Genomic DNA, 20,508 nt, shown 5'->3' on the forward strand with positions numbered 1-20,508 from the left:
CACATATGGGGTATCACCGTACTCAGGAGAAACTGGACAACAAATATTGGGGTCAAATTTCTCCTGTTACCCTTGGGAAAATTAAAAAATTCTGGGCTAAATAATTATTTTTGAGGAAAGAAAACGTATTTATTATTTTCACAGCTCTGCATTATAAACTTCTATGAAGCACTTGGGGGTTCAAAGTGCTCACCACACATCTAGATAAGTTCCTTTCGGGGTCTAGTTTCCAAAATGGGGTCACTTGTGGGGGGTTTCTACTGTTAAGCCACATCAGGGGCTCTGCAAACGCAACGTGACGCCCACAGAGCATTCCATCAAAGTCTGCATTTCAAAATGTCACTACTTCACTTCCGAGCCCCGGCATGTGCCCAAACAGTGGTTTACCCCCACATATGGGGTATCAGCGTACTCAGGAGAAACTGGACAACAACTTTTGGGGTCAAATTTCTCCTGTTACCCTTTGTAAAATAAAAAATTGCAGGCTAAAATATCATTTTTGAGAAAATAATTTTTTTTTTTTCATGGCTCTGCGTTATAAACTTCTGTGAAGCACTTGGGGGTTCAAAGTCCTCACCACACATCTAGATTAGTTCCTTTGGGGGTCTAGTTTCCAAAATGGGGTCATTTCTGGGGGATCTCCAATGTTTAGGCACACAGGGGCTCTCCAAACGTGACATGGTGTCCGCTAATGATTGGAGCTAATTTTCCATTTAAAAAGCCAAATGGTGTGCCATCCCTTCCGAGCCCTGCCGTGCGCCCAAACAGTGGTTTACCCCCACATATGGGGTATCAGCGTACTCAGGACAAACTGGACAACAATATTTTGGGTCGAATTTCTCCTATTATCCTTGGCAAAATAGGAAATTCCAGGCTAAAAAATCATTTTTGAGGAAAGAAAAATTATTTTTTATTTTCATGGCTCTGCGTTATAAACTTCTGTGAAGCACCTGGGGGTTTAAAGTGCTCAATATGCATCTAGATAAGTTCCTTGGGGGGTCTAGTTTCCAAAATGGGGTCACTTGTGGGGGAGCTCCAATGCATAGGCACACAGGGGCTCTCCAAACGCGACATGGTGTCCGCTAACAATTGGAGCTAATTTTCCATTCAAAAAGTCAAATGGCGCGCCTTCCCTTCCGAGCCCTGCCGTGTGCCCAAACAGTGGTTTACCCCCACATATGAGGTATCGGCGTACTCGGGAGAAATTGCCCAACAAATTTTATGATCCATTTTATCCTACTGCCCATGTGAAAATGAAAAAATTGAGGCGAAAAGAATTTTTTTGTGAAAAAAAAGTACTTTTTCATTTTTACAGATCAATTTGTGAAGCACCTGAGGGTTTAAAGTGCTCACTAGGCATCTAAATAAGTTCCTTGGGGGGTCTAGTTTCCAAAATGGGGTCACTTGTGGGGGAGCGCCAATGTTTAGGCACACAGGAGCTCTCCAAACGCGACATGGTGTCCGCTAACGATGGAAATAATTTTTCATTCAAAAAGTCAAATGGCGCTCCTTCCCTTCCGAGCCTTACCATGTGCCCAAACAGTGGTTTACCCCCCCATGTGAGGTATTGTTGTACTCAGGAGAAATTGCCCAACAAACTTTAGGATCCATTTTATCCTGTTTCCCATGTGAAAATGAAAAAATTGAGGCTAAAAGAATTTTTTTGTGAAAAAAAGTACTTTTTCATTTTTACGGATCAATTTGTGAAGCACCTGGGGGTTCAAAGTGCTCACTATGCATCTAGATAAGTTCCTTGGGGCGTCTAGTTTCCAAAATGGGGTCACTTGTGGGGGAGCTCCAATTTTTAGGCACACGGGGGCTCTCCAAACGTGACATGGTGTCCGCTAAAGAGTGGAGCCAATTTTTGATTCAAAAAGTCAAATGGCGCTCCTTCCCTTCCAAGCCCTGCCGTGCGCCCAAACAGTGGTTTACCCCCACATATGAGGTATCAGCGTACTCAGGACAAATTGCACAACAACTATCGTGGTTCAGTTTCTCCTTTTACCATTGGGAAAATAAAAAAATTGTTGCTAAAAGATAATTTTTGTGACTAAAAAGTTAAATGTTCATTTTTTCCTTCCATGTTGCTTCTGCTGCTGTGAAGCACCTGAAGGGTTAATAAACTTCTTGAATGTGGTTTTGAGTACCTTGAGGGGTGCAGTTTTTAGAATGGTGTCACTTTTGGGTATTTTCAGCCATATAGACCCCTCAAACTGACTTCAAATGTGAGGTGGTCCCTAAAAAAAATGGTTTTGTAAATTTCGTTGTAAAAATGACAAATCGCTGGTCAAATTTTAACCCTTATAACTTCCTAACAAAAAAAAATTTTGTTTCCAAAATTGTGCTGATGTAAAGTAAACATGTGGGAAATGTTATTTATTAACTATTTTGTGTCACATATCTCTCTGGTTTAACAGAATAAAAATTCAAAATGTGAAAATTGCGAAATTTTCCAAATTTTCGCCAAATTTCCGTTTTTATCACAAATAAACGCAGAATTTATTGACCTAAATTTACCACTAACATGAAGCCCAATATGTCACGAAAAAACAGTCTCAGAACCGCTAGGATCCGTTGAAGCGTTCCTGAGTTATTACCTCATAAAGGGACACTGGTCAGAATTGCAAAAAACGGCAAGGTCTTTAAGGTCAAAATAGGCTGGGTCATGAAGGGGTTAACAAATCTACTTTGTATGGTGATTTGCCAGTTAAATCAGCACATCCTGTAGGAAGTGCCTCATCAGCTTTCTCTGAAAACCATCTTTTATTTTCTCTGTCTCATGTTTCTAGTGTGAACGGAAACTCAATGTTTAGGGTTTTTTCTACCTAATTTATGTCCTACTGTCACCTTCATCATTATCATTCAAAAGGGGCACTAGGGATATTTAAAAGGGATATCCATTAGTGGAAGACCCTTTTAATGGAGACATCTGTTGGCCTGAAATAGTGAAAAGGTTAACGGATAAACTCACTGGTGGGTTGTGATTTGGTACCTGTTTGTCATGGTACAGAATCAGATAAAAGGAATTTCTTCCATACTTTTCTCAAGATGGTGCTGTTGATATTCCTTGGCTGATGGAAAAATTTAATATTGAGAACAATGTGAATGAGAGGAGACACTTTATTGACTAATCAAAAAAGTGTGAAAGCTGTGCTTTTACACAATGGCAGCAAGTATGCTTCAGTGCCTGTAGGGTACTATTTGCACTTGAAGGAAAGCTATGAGAATTTAAGCTTTATTCTCAAGAAACTTAAAGCAGATCTGTCAGCAGGATTTTGCTCAGTAAACCTCAGACATTGTTTGGTTGGCGCGGTTATATTGATTAAAATAATACATTAGTTAATAAAATCCGTCTTTTGGTTGTTTCTTAATCTGTATTTGTAGTTTTCAGTTAATGAGATTCTCATCTTTCAGGGCGACCTGTGGGCAGGTCTTTATGTGGTACTCTGCTTACATATGCAACCTTATGGGCTTATGACAGTTCACTGATCCTTCAGTGTTCTGCCTCATATTTTACATAATCATATTATAATGTGGGGTTAGAAAAAAAAATGTATTTCAGCATCATGGTGCTGGCGGCAGTGCCTGCATAGTAGTATGTATCGCATTATGCATATATAGATAGATAGATGCTATTGCGCCTAAAGCCTCACCCACAGGCCCGCTCTGAAGCACCAGAATCTGATTAACTGAAAATTACAAATACAGATTAAACAACCACAAGAAGAATTTCATCAACCAAGGTATTATTTAAATCAGTATAACAGCTCCAATCTGACAGTGTCTACAGTTTACTAAGCAAAATCCTGCTGACAGGTTGCTTTAACTCTGAGGATCAAGGATGGTCTGTATGTGGTAATTTGAAAGCTCTCTCTTTGCTCCTTGGGCAGCCAGGAGGAAAGAAGGATATCTGAAGTACCTGTGCTTTTTGTGTGAATGGGACAACCAGGATGGGACGCATCCTAGTTAGCCAGAAAGAACATCTTTGCAACCTGGACTTAAGAATATAGTTGCGGAAAGTTTAGTTGATGCCACTAAAGTTCTGCCACCAATCCACATTAAGCTTGGACTGATGAAGCAGTTTGTGAAAGCTCTCCTGAAAGGAGATACTTTTAAGTACCTGTGTACCAAGTTTTCAGGACTGTCTGAAGCAAAAGTAAAGGAAGGCATTGTTTTGGGTCCAGATTAGGGTTGAGTGAAACGGATCGGCCAATTTCAAAAGTCGCCGACTTTTGGCAAAGTTGGGATTCGTGAAACCTGACCCGATCCCGCTGTGGGATCGGTTTGGGCGGTCGGCGATCTTCGCTTCAAAGTCAGGTTTCGTTATATATATATATGTCATTGAGACACATATATAGCCTGTAGCTATTAAAATTAAGGGTTAAATCGCAGAAAAAACTGGCGTGGGCTCCAGCGCAATTTTCTCTGCCAGAGGGGTAAAGCCAGTGACTGAGGGCAGATATTATTAGCCTAGAGAGGGTCCACGGTTATTCCCCCCCCCCCGGCTAAAATCATCTGCCCCCAGCCACCCCAGAAAAGGCACATCTGGAAGATGCGCCTATTCTGGTACTTGGCTACTCTCTTCCCACTCCCGTGTAGCAGCGGGATATGGGGTAATGAAGGGTTAATGTCACCTTGCTATTGTAAGGTGACATTAAGCCAGATTAATAATGGAGAGGCGTCAATTATGACACCTATCCATTATTAATCCAATAGCATGAAATGGTTAAAAAAACAGACACACAATATTGCAAAGTATTTTAATGAAATAAACACACAGGTTGTTGTAATATTTTATTGCACTCTCAATCCACCTGAAGACCCTCGACCTGTAACAAATTAAAAATAATAAACCAACAATATCTCATACCTTCTGTCGATATGTCCCACGATGTAAATCCATCTGAAGGGGTTAAATTATTTTACAGGCAGGAGCTCTGCTATAATGCAGCTGTGCTCGTGCCTGTAAAACCCCAACGAATGAATGGAAAGTAGGTCAATGACCTGTAGATACCTTCATTCGCGGTGATGCGCCTTTTGCTGGATGTCCTCATATGAACTCGAGCCTGGGAACTTTTCTGAATATTTTCCCACGCTCGAGGTCATATGAAGACATCCAGCAGAGGGCGCATCACCGCGAATGAAGGTAACTACAGGTCATTGACCTACTTTCCATTCATTCGCTGGGGTTTTACAGCTACAAGCACAGCTGCATTAGCAGAGCTCCAGGGTGTAAAATTATTTAACCCCTTCAGCTGGATTTAAAGCGTGGGACGTGACAGATCATCGGAAGGCATGGGATATTGTTGTTTTTTTATTTTTTCTTTGTTACAGAGCGAGGGTCTTCAGGTGGATTAAGAGTCTAATAAAATATTACAACAACCTGTGTCTTTATTTCATTAAAAGACTTTGTAATAATATGTGTGTGTGTTTTTTAACCATTTCATACAATTGGATTAATAATGGATAGGTGTCATAATTGACGCCTCTCCATTATTAATCTGGCTTAATGTCACCTTACAATAGCAAGGTGACATTAACCCTTCATTACCCCATATCCCACAGCTACACGGGAATGGGAAGAGAGTGGCCAAGTGCCAGAATAGGCACATCTTACAGATGTGCCTTTTCTGGGGTGGCTGGGGCAGATGTTTTTAGCCAGGGGAGGAGCCAATAACCATGGACCCTCTCCAAGCTATTAATATCTGCCCTCAGTCACTGGCTTTACCATTCTGGTGGAGAAAATTGCGCGGGAGCCCACGCCAATTTTTTCCGCGATTTAACCCTTAAATTTAATAGCTACAGCGCCGAAATTTTGCACATACACACTACTAACATTAGTAGTGTGGAATATGCAAAAAAAATGAGGATATGACATGGTTTACTGTATGTAAACCATGTCTCATATCATGTCGGGTTTAGGAAGGAGAAATGAAAAGCCGGCAATTGAATTACCGGCTTTCTGCTATATCGCACTGAAGTAAATATAAATATATAGAGATTTCCCAATGACTTGCATTGGGTTTCGTGTTTCGGCCGATCCCCTGACCCCGAATTTTCAAGAAAATTGGCCAATTTCACTCGACTCGACTTTTGAGAAAGTCGGGTTTCGTGAAACCTGACTCGACCTCAAAAATGGAAAAGTCGCTCAACCCTAGTCCAGATATTCAGAAACTCATGAAAGACAATGTGTTTAAAACAAGAATGAAAGCTGTTGAGAAAAGGGCTTGGGATTCTTTTGAAGAAATTGTGAATACATTTCTAGGTTACCATAAAGTTACAGAAGTTAAGTCCATCAGGAGGAACATGCTGAAATGTTTTAAGGCTTTGGGCTGTCTGATGAATTTGAAGTAAAATTTTTTGCATACCCATTTAGACTACTTTCCTGAAAGCCTTGGTGCTGTTAGTGAAGAGCAAGGAGAAAAATTTCATCAGGATATCAAGGAGATGGAATGAGAACTTAATTGGGGACTACTGCTGTATGCTTCACAGAAAAAATCCACTCATTTTATATAAGATAAAAGGTATCAAGAGAAGATTTGAAGAGAAAATAAAAGGTGCAAGAATTAATTTCCATTGGTGTTGCAGAATGAATGTTCAAGAATTTTTTATATATAGTGTTCTGTACATTTTTGACTACAATAAAAATGTTTCTTGTTCATCTTGCTTTGATGTAATTTCTTGTGACTTTGTGCAAAATCCATATGAAATGGAAGACTTTTTTATATCAGGGCATAAGAAAATGTAAGAATCAGTCACTGGATAAAAAAAAAATGTCATAAACCCACATTTTGGATGCCAGTGTAATGAATAAATTGTTTTAAACTCTCTTTGCCTGTAGCATTCACTATAAAATTACTGTAAGTTTTTACCTTGACTTTGAGTAGCTTCTTTTGAGTCTTTGACACATTCATCCTTTAATGATCCTAATGGATCACAATCACATGGCCGGCAAGGATTAGGGTGACTTGGAGACAGCTAATAAGGCAAACATAATATATGATTATTAAGAAATGTCTAGCAGTGTGAATGTGCCCCAACTACAGTCAGAAACATTCTCATTTGATATTAAAATTAGAGATACGAAGAGTGGATTGGAATACAGTCGTCACCAAAGGTTTATAAAATGATACAAATTTAGGTTTTCACAAAGTTTTCTGCTTCAACACGTTTACATCATCCCATGCTCTCTATGTTGGAGACCCTCAAGGCTCTGTTCTAGGATGCCTACTCTTCTCAATCTATTCACTTGGCCTGGGACAAATCATAAAGTCCCATGGATTCCAGTACCACATTTTGCTGATGACACTCAGATCTATCTCTCTGACCCCGACATCACCTCTCTGCTGTCCAGAATCTCGGAGCGTCTATCAGCCATATCCTCCTTCTTCTCCTCTCGCTTCCTCAAACTCAATGTGCACAAATCTGAAGGCATCATCTTTCCCCATCTCACAGATCTTCCTTACCCAATCTATATATCACAATAACTGACATCACGCTTTCCCCTGTACCGGAAGTCCACTGCCTCGGAGTAACCCTTGACTCTGCTCTGTCTTTCAAACTGCACATCCAAGCTCTTTCCACCTCCTGTCGCCTCCAACTCAAAAATTCATCCTTTCCTCAACCCACAATCTACGAAAATGCTTGTGCATGCCCTCATCATCTCCCGCATTGACTACTGCAACATCCTTTTCTGTGGCCTGACTAATTCATCTCTCTCCTCGCTAATCCTCTGCTTCTCTCCTCTACAAATCTCTTCACTGGCTACCATTCCCTCAGCGTATCCAGTTCAAATTACTAATACTGACCTACAAAGCCATCCATAACCTGTCTTCTCCATATATCCCTGAACTAATCTCCCGATATCTTCCCTCTTGTAATCTCTGGTCTTCCCAAGACCTCTTTCTCTCCTCCACACTTCTCTCTCTCCTCCACACTCCACCCTGCTCTGGTCCCCCCATTGTAGTAAACAGACTATGGAGGACAAGAAAAAGAATCTACACTGGTGAGACCGAACCAAAAAAAATTTTTTACTTGAGCATTGCTCATCATGAGCAGTTATATATTGTGATTTTTTGTTGTATATTTGTCCAAGGTATACATTGGCCTTTTTTAGCGAACTTAGTAAATGTTAAGTTTTAATTACGTTTTCCTGGCCATGCTTTAAACTCTGTGTTGCCTGATTGGTCAGGTATTTGTTGGCTTGGATAACACTGATGCCTTATGCTGGATATTATGATTGTATAGACCACTAATGTGAACAAGAATTGATAAAGCATAGGGCCACCATTAAGGAATGAGAGGCACAATTTATTGGTTAATAATAAAAACAACACTATCATGGTCTGAAGAATGTATAATACTGTTTGTTCTAGTATATCATTAGCTATAAAACGTAAGCAATTTTTAGTGCTAAAAGATGGGAAAACACATTCTTAAACCTTGCCTTTACATCATGGGAGCCTGTACTGCCATTGGTATTCATAAAAGTGCTGTTATCATCTATTACACAACAATAGTTTCAATTAAAATGTAAAAATTAGAAAAAATAAAATATATACTGTACCCATACAGGTCGGTAGAAGCCATCAACACACGTTTCACAATTTATTCCAGCAGTGTTCTCAGTACAGTTGACACAAACACCTCCTCCATTATAGACTCCATTAATATTCAAGCTCAGATTTTTGTTAGCCACTTCTTGATCATAATAGCACTCCCCTGTTTTCCTGTGACAATTACATGCTGGAAAGAAAATATACTAGGTTACTTAACTTGTTAATTTTAAAAATTTGAAAATTCTAAATCTGTAGAACAATATAATGTGTTCTTTGGGTTGATTTCTTACAGAGGTTATATTAATTGAATTATCTTTTCTGATACATTACAAAATGTATATTACTTTCTGCAGTGGTGGCATCAAATTGTAAACCATTTTTCTAAAAATTGTTCTCTGTCATGAAGAAGACATCAAGCCGAAGTTATTCCCCATTGATAGTTCTTGCATAGATGATCAAGCATGTTTGAATGCTTCCTAAAGCAAAACTTTGCTATCCCAATGCTCTGCCAGCCAGAATCTTGGGAAAAATCATGTGAATGATTGGGCCTTTGGTCTTTTTAAAAGAGCTACTGCATTAGCACATTTCAGATTGTGACAATGTCAGGATAGTTATTTGCTATAACCTGGGCTTTGCTATTAGACCATAAATTTAAATTCTTTTTTTCTGTCCTTTCACATTTTAGAGGATGGATGACAACCATCTTCAAAATTAAGTTATCAAGGATATAGGTATTAAAGAGGTTGTCCGATACTTATACACTAATGGTACACTAATGGCCTAGTCGTAGCATAGGTCATCAGTGTCTGATTGGCTGGGGTCTGACACCCGGCACCCCTGCTTGATTAGCTGTTATCAATGTTGAAGGCGGAGGTTGCCAACCAGAAATACTTGCAGTGGTTCCACAGGGTACCACACATCCACCTGCTATTGATTTGAAAAGGGAGGTGGATGTGTAATACCCTGCGGCAGCCTATACAAATAGACAGCCAGCTTCGCAAGTAGGTACTGCCATCGCCACCGACACTGGAAACAGCTGATCGTCGGCCTTAGACACCGGCCGATCAGAAATTGCTGACCGTTCTTAAGAATAGGCCATAAATATTATAAAGTTGTGAAAAACCTCTGTAAATTGATTCTAGCACACATTCATCACATATGCAGCAAGTCAGGTTGGAGAGTTGGTATTTCATCTTTGAGAGAGAACACATTAAAGAATATACAATGAATTTAACTGATTTTCCCATTAAAACAAGTGTTGGGGGGGTGTTGGGGGGTGGTCGGTTGGGAGGTTACCGCGGACTTTAGTTAAAAAAAAACAGAAAAAAACCTTGCTCAGGTGCCGCCCCCCCCCATCATCCCGCCCTAGGCATGTTCCCTCAAGTGCCTAGTGGCAAATACAGCCCTGAATACACTATAATCAATTGCTTAAAATGGCTGAGACAAACCAGACAGCTCTTTGGGATTTTCCAGACAAAAAGAGGGGCAACACGAGATGTGCTAAGTGATGAATACATGTCTCAACTTTGTCCTGATTGCAGAAAAGGCGACAGTTACACTTTAGTTGCTTAATCAGAATTCATAGGTGCATTAAACACAATATTCCATATATATTTAGATGACCAATAAGAGAGAGGAGCTTGACCATATGGTAATTAACTAACCACCCCTTTCTATATGCAATTATAAAACCATGTATGTACAATAAACCATCAGCATTGATGGAATGTTATTCTGTCACTTAGGTGTACAGTTTCATTCTTGAGTGCTCAAAATACTCAGTCTAATTTGGGAACGGCTGCAGCACACACAGGGATAGATTTAAACAAACCAAATTTCCATAACACTACTGAGTCAATAATTTTTTTTTTTAATTTTGATGATCAAAATGTTAATCATTAAGAATAAAAATTAAATTTTATTTATCACTCCAATTGGATTAGTCTGTGAAATATTTTAAATTTAATTTTGATGATATCTAATAACCTACTACAGCAGAAAATTGATGAATACAAAATGTATCTAGTAGAAATCAATTACATGTCATGTTTTACCTTTCCTCTGTACTTGACATATCCCGAGATAAATAGTGCTTGCCGGATAACCAGCTTTAAAAAATTGATTTTGCCAAAGTTTGTCTAGATATATTTTTGTTAGAAGCCCCTAAATATTGCTTGTGTTTGGCTGTGATGTAACATATACGTGTTCAAGTTTTTGCTAGTATTTTTTGATGATGCATTTCATTTATATTGTGAGATATTAGAGGAATTTAACTAATTTATGGAAAGGTGAAGGTGGGCATATCTGTAAGTGACCAAGTTTAAACTGCCTCACATAAAAAGAATACGTTATTTGTAGTATTTTTGGGTAGGACCTAAATATGGAGATATTTGCAGCTTTGACCTTTTAAGTTGATACCCCAAATGAGGCCAGTCCAATAACTGTTGCCAGTGGCAGGAGCTTGTGCCAAAATCCATTTAATAATTGCCCTCTACATTGTGGCTTGGGTTGATTTTTGAGTATTATCATATTTGAGCATAGCATGATAATCCAGTGTTAATTCAGGGACATGTTTTGCTGTTATTTTATGCACAAGAGGTTTTGAAGTAAAAATCATATTGTGCTCCTACTGTACACTATAAAGAATATTATTTAAAAAAAACTCAGTGCAGTTAGTATTTTGCAAGAAAAAATAATTTCCTTAATTTTTGATCTTTCCATTAAATCTTATCTTTATCGACATGAACTGAATTGCTACAGGTGGAAAGTGCTGAAATTTGATAAGAGCAAAAACTGATTCTCCCAATATACAGTAAATATATTTTTTTCATGTCTTATTAAAAATACAGCTATGGTGATGGCACCAGGATAATCACATAGATATTTTATCCTACTGAATCATGTACTGCAATGCCATTATATTTCTGAAGACATATATACGGTATTTCAGAAAATTAAAAGTATGCCTATTGTTTCTAAACAATACATCAGCCCTAGAAACAGCTTACTTTAAGCGCTAGTTTAACTTGGAGAACTAGTCAGTAATAGCCAGCACTCATTTTACAGAACTGTTATTACAGTATTGTATTATACCTCCAAAAGTTTTATTTCAAGTGAAAAAGATATTTGTATCTCCTCGAGATCTACCAACAATGAAATGAAGCAACATATTTGCCCTTCCGGCCCTTTACCAGTTGTCCGCATTGTTTTTTTTTTGGTTTTTTTTGCTTTTCATGTTCCCTGTGGCAGAGGTTACTTATTACTTTTAACAGAACAGCTGCTCACGTGTTATTGCAAGTTCTCCATTGTCAGGCAACCATAGAGACATTTCAGCAAGATTTATTTAGCAAGTTGTGTTTCCTTTGTTAAAATTTTATTGCAGGGCAGGAGAGCTTTGCTATTTAACAACTGTTATTTAACAGTTCCTCCCATACACATTGAGTCTTGTAACGACAATTTTTTCTTAATGGTTTTCTACCATTGTATTTGACCATTACTGTAAAAATGAAACATAATAATATGTATTTATTGTATCACAGAGCAACAATCAACATCATTTTTTAAAGTGCAATTGGGGTTTCATTCCCATACATGTTTTTTTCCATTTAATCCTTTAATAATCTTCTATAGGAATAGTTGCAGCATCTAACAAGTTTTATCAAGAAGGTTCCACAGCTGCCAATTATGGAAGGTTACAGAGTGTTTTTTTAAGGGCAATGTATTTATTTTTTTGCACTTCAACACATTTTTTCATTCTATTGAACGTATTTCAATATTCATGCACGATATCATGCTGATCAGACTATTATGGTTCTACTAGATGGTGCCCCGATTCTAACGCATCGGGTATTCTAGAAAATGTAAGTATGTACGTCGTGCTGTGAGTGGGGGTTAAATTCCGCGCCAAAATCGCTGATTAGTCACGCCCGGCTGGCCGATCAGCGAAGCGTGGTTCAAATCTGGTGCCAATTCGTGCCTATCACTGATTGGTCGCGGCCGGCAGGGCACGACCAATGACCGAAGCGGTGTTTAAATACCGCACCAATACGCTGAGTGGTAACGGCCAGACGTGAGTTACCAATCACTGAAGCAGTGTTTAAATCCCGCACCTATATCGTCGATGGGACATAGTCCGCGGGGGACGACCAATGACCGAAGCGGTGTTTAAATGCTGCGCCAATATTGCTGATTGGTCACGGTCGTCCATGCACGACCAATCACTGAAGCGGTGTTTAAATTCTGTGCCAATATGTTTGGTCGTGTCCAGCCGCGCACGACCAATCAGTGAAACGTGGTTTAACTCTCACATCAATTCAAGGCTGGACTGCGTCTGTCGCTGATTGGTTGCAGGATGTCGGGGGTTCGAGGCGCAGGATGTCGGGAGTTGGGGATGCAGGATATAGTACAGCCACGTAGTACATAGCACAGCCATGTAGTATGTAGTATATAGCACAGCCACGTAGATATAGTGCAGCCACGTAGTATATAGCACAGCTACGTAGTATATTGCACAGCCATGTAGTATATAGCAGCCACGTAGTATATAGCACAGGCTGTAGTATATAGCACAGCCATGTAGTATATAGCCCAGCTACGTAGTGTATAGCAGCCACATAGTATATAGCAGCCTCATAGTATTTAGCAGACACATAGTATATAGAAGCCATGTAGTATATAGCAGCCACATAGTATATAGAAGCCACATAGTATATAGCACAGCTACGTAGTATATAGCACAGCCACGTATTATATAGCACATAGCAAAATATGCGGCACTCACCCCAATTCAGCAGTGGAAAGCGTGAATTTTAATGGAAAACATAGACAGATAAAAATCCGTTACAACATCAGGTAAGCAGGAGGGTGCGGTGTATGGAGATTGGACGACGGCCGTTTCGCACCCTCCTGCTTACCTGATGTTGTAACGGATTTTTATCTGTCTATGTTTTCCATTAAAATTCACGCTTTCCACTGCTGAATTGGGGTGAGTGCCGCATATTTTCTTTCTTATGTGCATACACGAACTGTTGGTTTTCATTTAGTATGCTGAGCACCAATACCCCTTAGCAAGCATGACGCCTAGCTCTCTGGATCCTACATTTTTGTCCTGGCTATTGCAAGTGGTATCGTTCTAGTGCCGTCCTGCTTTATAGCTCTATGCGATACAGCCATGTAGTATATAGCACAGCCACGTAGTATACAGCACAGCCACGTAGTATATAGCAGCCATGTAGTATATAGCATAGCCACGTAGTATATAGCACAGCCACATAGTATATAGTCCAGCCACGTAATATATAGCACAGCCACGTAGTCTATAGCAGCCACATAGTATATACCAGACACGTAGTATATAGCAGCCACGTAGTATATAGCAGCCACATAGTATATAGCAGCCACGTAGTATAAAGCACAGCCATGTAGTATATAGCACAGCCACATAGTATGTAGCACAGCCACGTAGTATATAACACAGCCCACATACTATATAACAGACAGCCATGTAGTATATAGCAGCCAAGTAGTATATAGCACAGCCACGTAGTATATAGCACAGCTACGTAGTATATAGCAGCCATATAGTATATAGCAGCTGCATAGTATATAGCAGACACGTAGTATATAGCAGCCCCATAGTATATAGCAGCCACATAGTATATTGCACAGCCACGTAGTTTATAGCACAGCTACATAGTATATAGCACAGCCGCAAAATATATAGCACAGCCACATAGTATATAGCACAGCCACGTAGTATATAGCACAGCCCGTAGTATATAGCACAGCCACATAGTATATAGTCCAGCCACATAGTATATAGCACAGCCATGTAGTATATAGCAGCCACATAGAATATACCAGACACGTAATATATAGGAGCCAAGTAGTATATAGCAGCCACATAGTATATAGCAGCCACTTAGTATATAGCACAGCCACGTAGTATATAACACAGCCCACACAATATATAACAGACAGCCACGTAGTATATAGCAGCCACGTAGTATATAGCACAGCCACGTAGTATATAGCACAGCCACATAGTATATAGCAGTCACATAGTATATAGCACAGCCACGTGGTATATAGCAGCCACATAGTATATAGCAGTCATGTAGTATATAACAACTACGCAGTATATAACACAGCCCATGCAGTAAATAACACAGCCCACAAAGTATATAACACTGCCCACGTAGTATATATGAGTCACGCAGTATATAACATAGCCCACATATTATACAGCAGTGTGGGCACCATATCTCTGTTAAAAAAAGTTAAAAAAAATAGTTAAGTACTCACCCTCCGGCGTCCACCGATGCGCGCGAGCTGCGAGGCTGCTGTCAGCTTCCATTCCCAGAGATGCATTGTGAAATTACCCAGATGACTTAGCGGTCTCGCAAAGAAAACAAGTTCATAATCATTTAGAAACAACAATACTAATGTTTTAACTCGAGAAGAGTTCAGAAATCAATATTTTGTGGAATAACCATGATTTTTAATCACAGCTTTCATGCGTCTTGGCATGCTGGCTCAAAAATGTAAGTAATTCTTCTTTGTTTGTTGGCTTGTGACTATCCATCATACTCTTGATCACATTCCAGAGGCTTTCAATGGGGTTCAGGTCTGGAGATTGGGCTGCCAATTACAGGGTTTTGATGTGGTGGTCTCTTAATTTTTGCCAGAGCTGTATGTAAAGCACTGGAGATGACACCAATGCTAGTAAGCCATGTTAATATGCCCAGAGGAGCGTGATAAGGTGCTAAGTGGGCTAACTAGTCTAGAGACACCAGCGCCCCATCGACTAGTCAGATGCCTCATTTACATATCATAAACGGACTTTTAACCCTGCTGTTCTGTTGGTCAAAAATGACCGACCTTGAACTTCAATATTCTTTAAAATATTCAAGATGCGGCTCTGAAACCCGTGGCCGACCGACCCATCCTCATTTAAGTCAATCAACCACAAGTTTCAGAACCGCATCTTGAACACCCCAAAAAATACCAAAGTTCAAAATAGGTCTCCCCAGACCGAACAGAACAGCAGGGTTAAAATACTTTTTCTAACTATCTTTATGTGTGTAATGTAATAAAGGGACTGTTAGGCAGGGTATTTATATTTGCAGACACAACTCCTGGTGATTCTGGGGCCACGAGGGACCTGACAGATTCCCTTTAAAGCTGGTGACAGCAGGTCAATGCCTTGATCTGATTCATCCACCCTTTCTCTGAAAAAAGACAAGACATTCAAGGACATTATGGGCTCTTAATAATGACTAAAAAGGAAGTTCATTGTCTGAAAATTAAACCCTTTGAAAACTGTTTCAATGGAATTTGGAAACATTCTTAATACTGTTTAGTTTGGCAATTCTAGTAATTTTAATATTAAGGATTCTGTAGTCTGAATATTCCTTTTTGTTATCAAAACCAATACTGATAGATACAACTAATTAACGTATTTTGCTTCCTTTATTATCAGATCAATCATAGCTATTAGAATGCAGTTAATAGCAGATTATAAAAATCCTGCAAGAAGTCAGATGTCGCACTCTCAGGTTACAGTATGTTCTCACAATAAGCTTTTGATGTTGGAAATTTTCTGCACCTATTAAGTAAAATAGGTTACTTGCAGTTTTTCAAAAATACAAAAGTTGAAAAACACACCAAAAACTCATCTTTGCAATGTAGACAAGGCCTTGTTTATGTAGCACCAGCATCTCTGCCGGCAGTCCCTCTACCCTTGGAAAGATGCCAGTGTACATACTACCATGGCCCCCATCCTGTTCCTTCTGAGTTTGCTGCTACCCAAGATGCATGTATCATATGCAGGTCCCTGGGCACTGTGCTTCGGGCAAGCACACACTTCTTCTTCCTTTAAGGGACTGCACGCATTCCTCTTAAGTGTCCCCAGCCAATAGAACTCTTGTGAGTTCTCAGGTCCCAGTGCTCAAACCTCTATACGCTGCACCTGTCAGTGATTATCTCCACGTCAGCCGGTCCAAGTGCACTTGCCAGTTCTCATCACAATGTCACCCAGACTAGTTGCACCTGACAATTCTCATCTCAACGTCTCCCGGTCCAGTTGCACATGCCAGTGTTCTTCCATCTGTCAGCTGATCCTCTCTGTATCTGTGGTACCTTTCATCATACTCTGCCTGCCTGCATCTATCAGATATTCCAGATGTTCCTAGGGAGTCAGCTGCCATCTACCCAAGGTCAGTCCTGGAGTAGCACCTGGACTACTACCTTGTCCCTCCCGGCATCCGGATGTGGAATGCTGCCGTGTATCCATGGTCAGATTGGGTGAGGCTTCTAGTCACTTCCTTTCAGGTCTTCCTTGGGCTTTGGCACAGTGGTTCCACCAGCCAGCCCATTACAGTTCACATATTGAGAATTTGGTGAACTTTTTACCTCAGTATTTGTAATCCAAAACCAGGAGTGGGCAAAAAATGCAGAAGTATTGACGTGCTTCTATCATAGTTTTCACCTGATTGTTCCACTCCAGGTTTTGGCTTACAAATACTGATGTATAAAACTCACCAAATTCTCGGTGTGCACGGGGCCTTAGGCTGTATGTACACATTGCGGTTTTTGTTATGATTAGGTAATTCAGAACCACAATGGACCTTAAAGTTCAGAGCACACAAAGTGACCTGACAATAACCAAAAGACATAGGACGAGCTCTGAGACGTGGGAACTCTGCTGACCGCAATCCCTAATCCTATCCAACCACACTAGAGGCAGCCGTGGATTGCGCCTAACGCTCCCTATGCAACTCGGCACAGCCTGAGAAACTAGCTAGGCCTAAGATAGAAAAATAAGCCTACCTTGCCTCAGAGAAATACCCCAAAGGAAAAGGCAGCCCCCCACATATAATGACTGTGAGTAGAGATGAAAATACAAACGCAGAGATGAAATAGATTTAGCAAAGTTAGGCCCAACTTACTGAACAGACCGAAGATAGGAAAGATAACTTTGCGGTCTACACAAAACCCTACAAACAACCACGCAGAGGGGGCAAAAAGACCCTCCTCACCGACTAACGGTACGGAGGTGCTCCCTCTGCGTCCCAGAGCTTCCAGCAAGCAGGAAAAAACAATTAAGCAAGCTGGACAGAAAAAATAGCAAACAAAAATAACACAAGCAAAACTTAGCTTATGCAGAGCAGACAGGCCACAGGAACGATCCAGGAGGAAGCAAGACCAATACTAGAACATTGACTGGAGGCCAGGAGCAAAGCACTAGGTGGAGTTAAATAGAGCAGCACCTAACGACTTCACCACATCACCTGAGGAAGGAAACTCAGAAGCCGCAGTACCACTCACCTCCACCAACGGAAGCTCATAGACAGAATCAACCGAAGTACCACTTGTGACCACAGGAGGGAGCTCTGCCACAGAATTCACAACAGGTTTTGTTGCATTTTTTTCAATTCAGATTGGTCACAAAACCTGAAGGGTTTCCTGATACCAGCAAAGTGAATGAGAATCCTCAAGTCTCTTGCACACACTGCTTGTTTGTGATGTGCCAATTTGCAGCAGATGTCAATTTGCAGCATTTTTGCTGCATATTTCACCAAATCTAATGAGTGGGAAACTCTGCTCTAAAACCTTAAGTAAAAAATCAGCAAAAACACTCGATTTTCCCACTGTGTTTTTCCTACCGAGAGATGCAGAAATGGTTCAGAATTTTCTGCACCAAATACCCTTATGGTGTTTCTTAGATCCTTGAATAAAAAAAACAACTTTTGGTAAAGAGGCATCACAATGAATAAATACATTTCCAATACTTTCAACATGGAGATCAACATTACTCTATTTCTACATGATGTAGCAGTGGTAATAGAATGTCAACAATATGTTCTTGTGACTAGGATGACCTATACAAGAATGATCACTTGTGATTTAGCTATAGGTGCAGCAAAGGTAGACATCGTATCCTTGAGGATGCCCAATGACATGTCTGTCATATTAGACAATAATATTTAAATTTTCACAAGGTACATGGGTGAACTGTTCTACACTTTACTTGGACTCAAAGTATAAAACTAAAATAATAAGATGACATTTGGATAGTATTCTCTCAATTATGGTATTGAATTATTTTCTATCCTTATGCTGAGCTTTGCCGATGCCATTAATACCAATAATATGAGCTCTAAACCTACTAGGATATTTCATTTAAACAATAAAAGTAAAAAAAACTTTGAAAGCACTTAAAGCGAGTCTGACAGCAGCTTGATGTAGGTAAAGAGAAGCTGAATCCATCAATGTATAAGTTAGATTAGTGGGTGCAGCTGTTCTGATGGGATCAGAGCTTTTAGCATGAAGCAGAGCTGAGGAAGCTAACCTTGCCCACACTAGGCTCTGTCCATAGACAGGGAGGTGCCTATCACAGGAGGGGGTGTCTCGAGCCAGATAAACGGGCACTGCTGTTTACCAGCAATGATAGGCAGATGTTAAAACAATTTTTGCAAAAAAAATAAACCACAGAACTCGATAAGAGAGGCATTGCTGACGTGTTTTAACCCATACTTTGTGATCTTCAGATTACACAGCAAAAACCTGCTGACAGATTTTCTTTAACGATAATCTTTTTTTCTGTGACAAGAGTCAAACATGGATATTATAAACTTACGTTCACATTCATGCTTTGTGAGGAATGTTCCAGCACGCCAAGGCTTTTGATGAAATCCAGGACAACATCTGTCACAACTGGCCCCACACGTATTGTGCTCACATTCACAAGAAGATTTCTTAACATAAAAGCAAAATAGGCATGTTAAATTATTGCAAACATTTACATCCTTAAGAATTATTTAATTTTTCGTTATATAATTTTTGTTTTATCTTCACCTTCTTTTAAGAGCTATAACTTAATATTTTCTTTTTCATTCAAAATAGAACTCAAAATAGATGTATGAGGGTTGCAGGACAAGTTATAATTTTAAATGACATCATTCATTTTGCTATGCAATGTACTGAAATTGGGAAAAAAGATTATAAGTGGGATGAAATGTTGAATAAAGTGCACTTCCTCCATTTCTTGTTCTTTCTTTTTATGTTCAGTGACCCTTAAAATGATATGGAAACATGATTTTTCACGTCAGTTCAATTATGGTAACACCAAACTTGCATAGATTTTTTTCTATTTACACAATGAAAAAAAAAATCAGTTTTTTAAATATTTTTTTTATTTTATATCCCCATTTCACGAGACCCATAACATTTTAGTTTTCTGTTGATAGTGCTACTTGAGGCATGAGTTGAGGCATGACTTCCTGTGGCATGAGCTGCAGCGATTGACAGCAGCATGTAAATGGTTAACAGCCACAGCTGGTCTTCAGCTCCCACTGTGGTTGTTAGAGAGAAATGCCAGCTATGTTATATAGCCAATGTCTGCTGCATGTGGAGGGAGATCATCTACTGAGCCCCCCAGCACAAAAGTGGAGCACTTCCCAGTATGGTAATTCACATCCTATTGCTGGAAAAGGTTAAATAAACTCCAAAAATTGCAGGTGTCAAACTGAAAATGTATTATACCCGCCAATCAATTTCAGAAAAAGTGCTAGTGTTATTTATGCCAGATATGCTATTACAGTTTCAAAATTAAGGAGCATAAGTATTACTTCTGGTGAAGCTCATGACAGCAGGCACCATGGAGAAGATGTACCAAATTCATTAAGTGGTGTGCACCTTTTAATTAATTCAGTGCAACATACTGCGCAAAACCCTTCATTAAGAATAATGTTCAATGCCAGTCTTAATGAATCAAGACTAATTTTTTTTAAATTATTTTTATATTGTTCCTTTCCAAACCTTAGTTGCACATTTATAGATAATATTTGCAGAAGTGGAAGACATATCATCACTTAGTAGTCTCCACACTAAGAGTGCTAATGTACTGTAGAGTACATCTACTACCCAGCCACAAAAATAGAAAATGTGG

The 20,508-nt window shown here is 39.6% G+C and overlaps 1 protein-coding gene across 2 annotated transcripts in view; it reads right to left on the minus strand.

Annotated features, from left to right (window-relative positions):
* Positions 1-20,508, minus strand: part of LAMA2 (laminin subunit alpha 2) — a 1,496,617-nt gene that overhangs the window by 1,058,131 nt on the left and 417,978 nt on the right. For both annotated transcript variants that reach the window (XM_069726054.1, XM_069726053.1), the window contains exons 7-9: positions 19,198-19,315; positions 8,567-8,745; positions 6,873-6,978 (exon numbers count right to left, since the gene is read on the minus strand). In XM_069726054.1, the coding sequence (XP_069582155.1) occupies positions 6,873-6,978; positions 8,567-8,745; positions 19,198-19,315 (403 nt within the window). The remainder of the gene's footprint in view (positions 1-6,872; positions 6,979-8,566; positions 8,746-19,197; positions 19,316-20,508) is intronic.

Source organism: Ranitomeya imitator, chromosome 5, assembly GCF_032444005.1.
Source record: "Ranitomeya imitator isolate aRanImi1 chromosome 5, aRanImi1.pri, whole genome shotgun sequence".
NCBI lineage: Eukaryota > Metazoa > Chordata > Amphibia > Anura > Dendrobatidae > Ranitomeya > Ranitomeya imitator.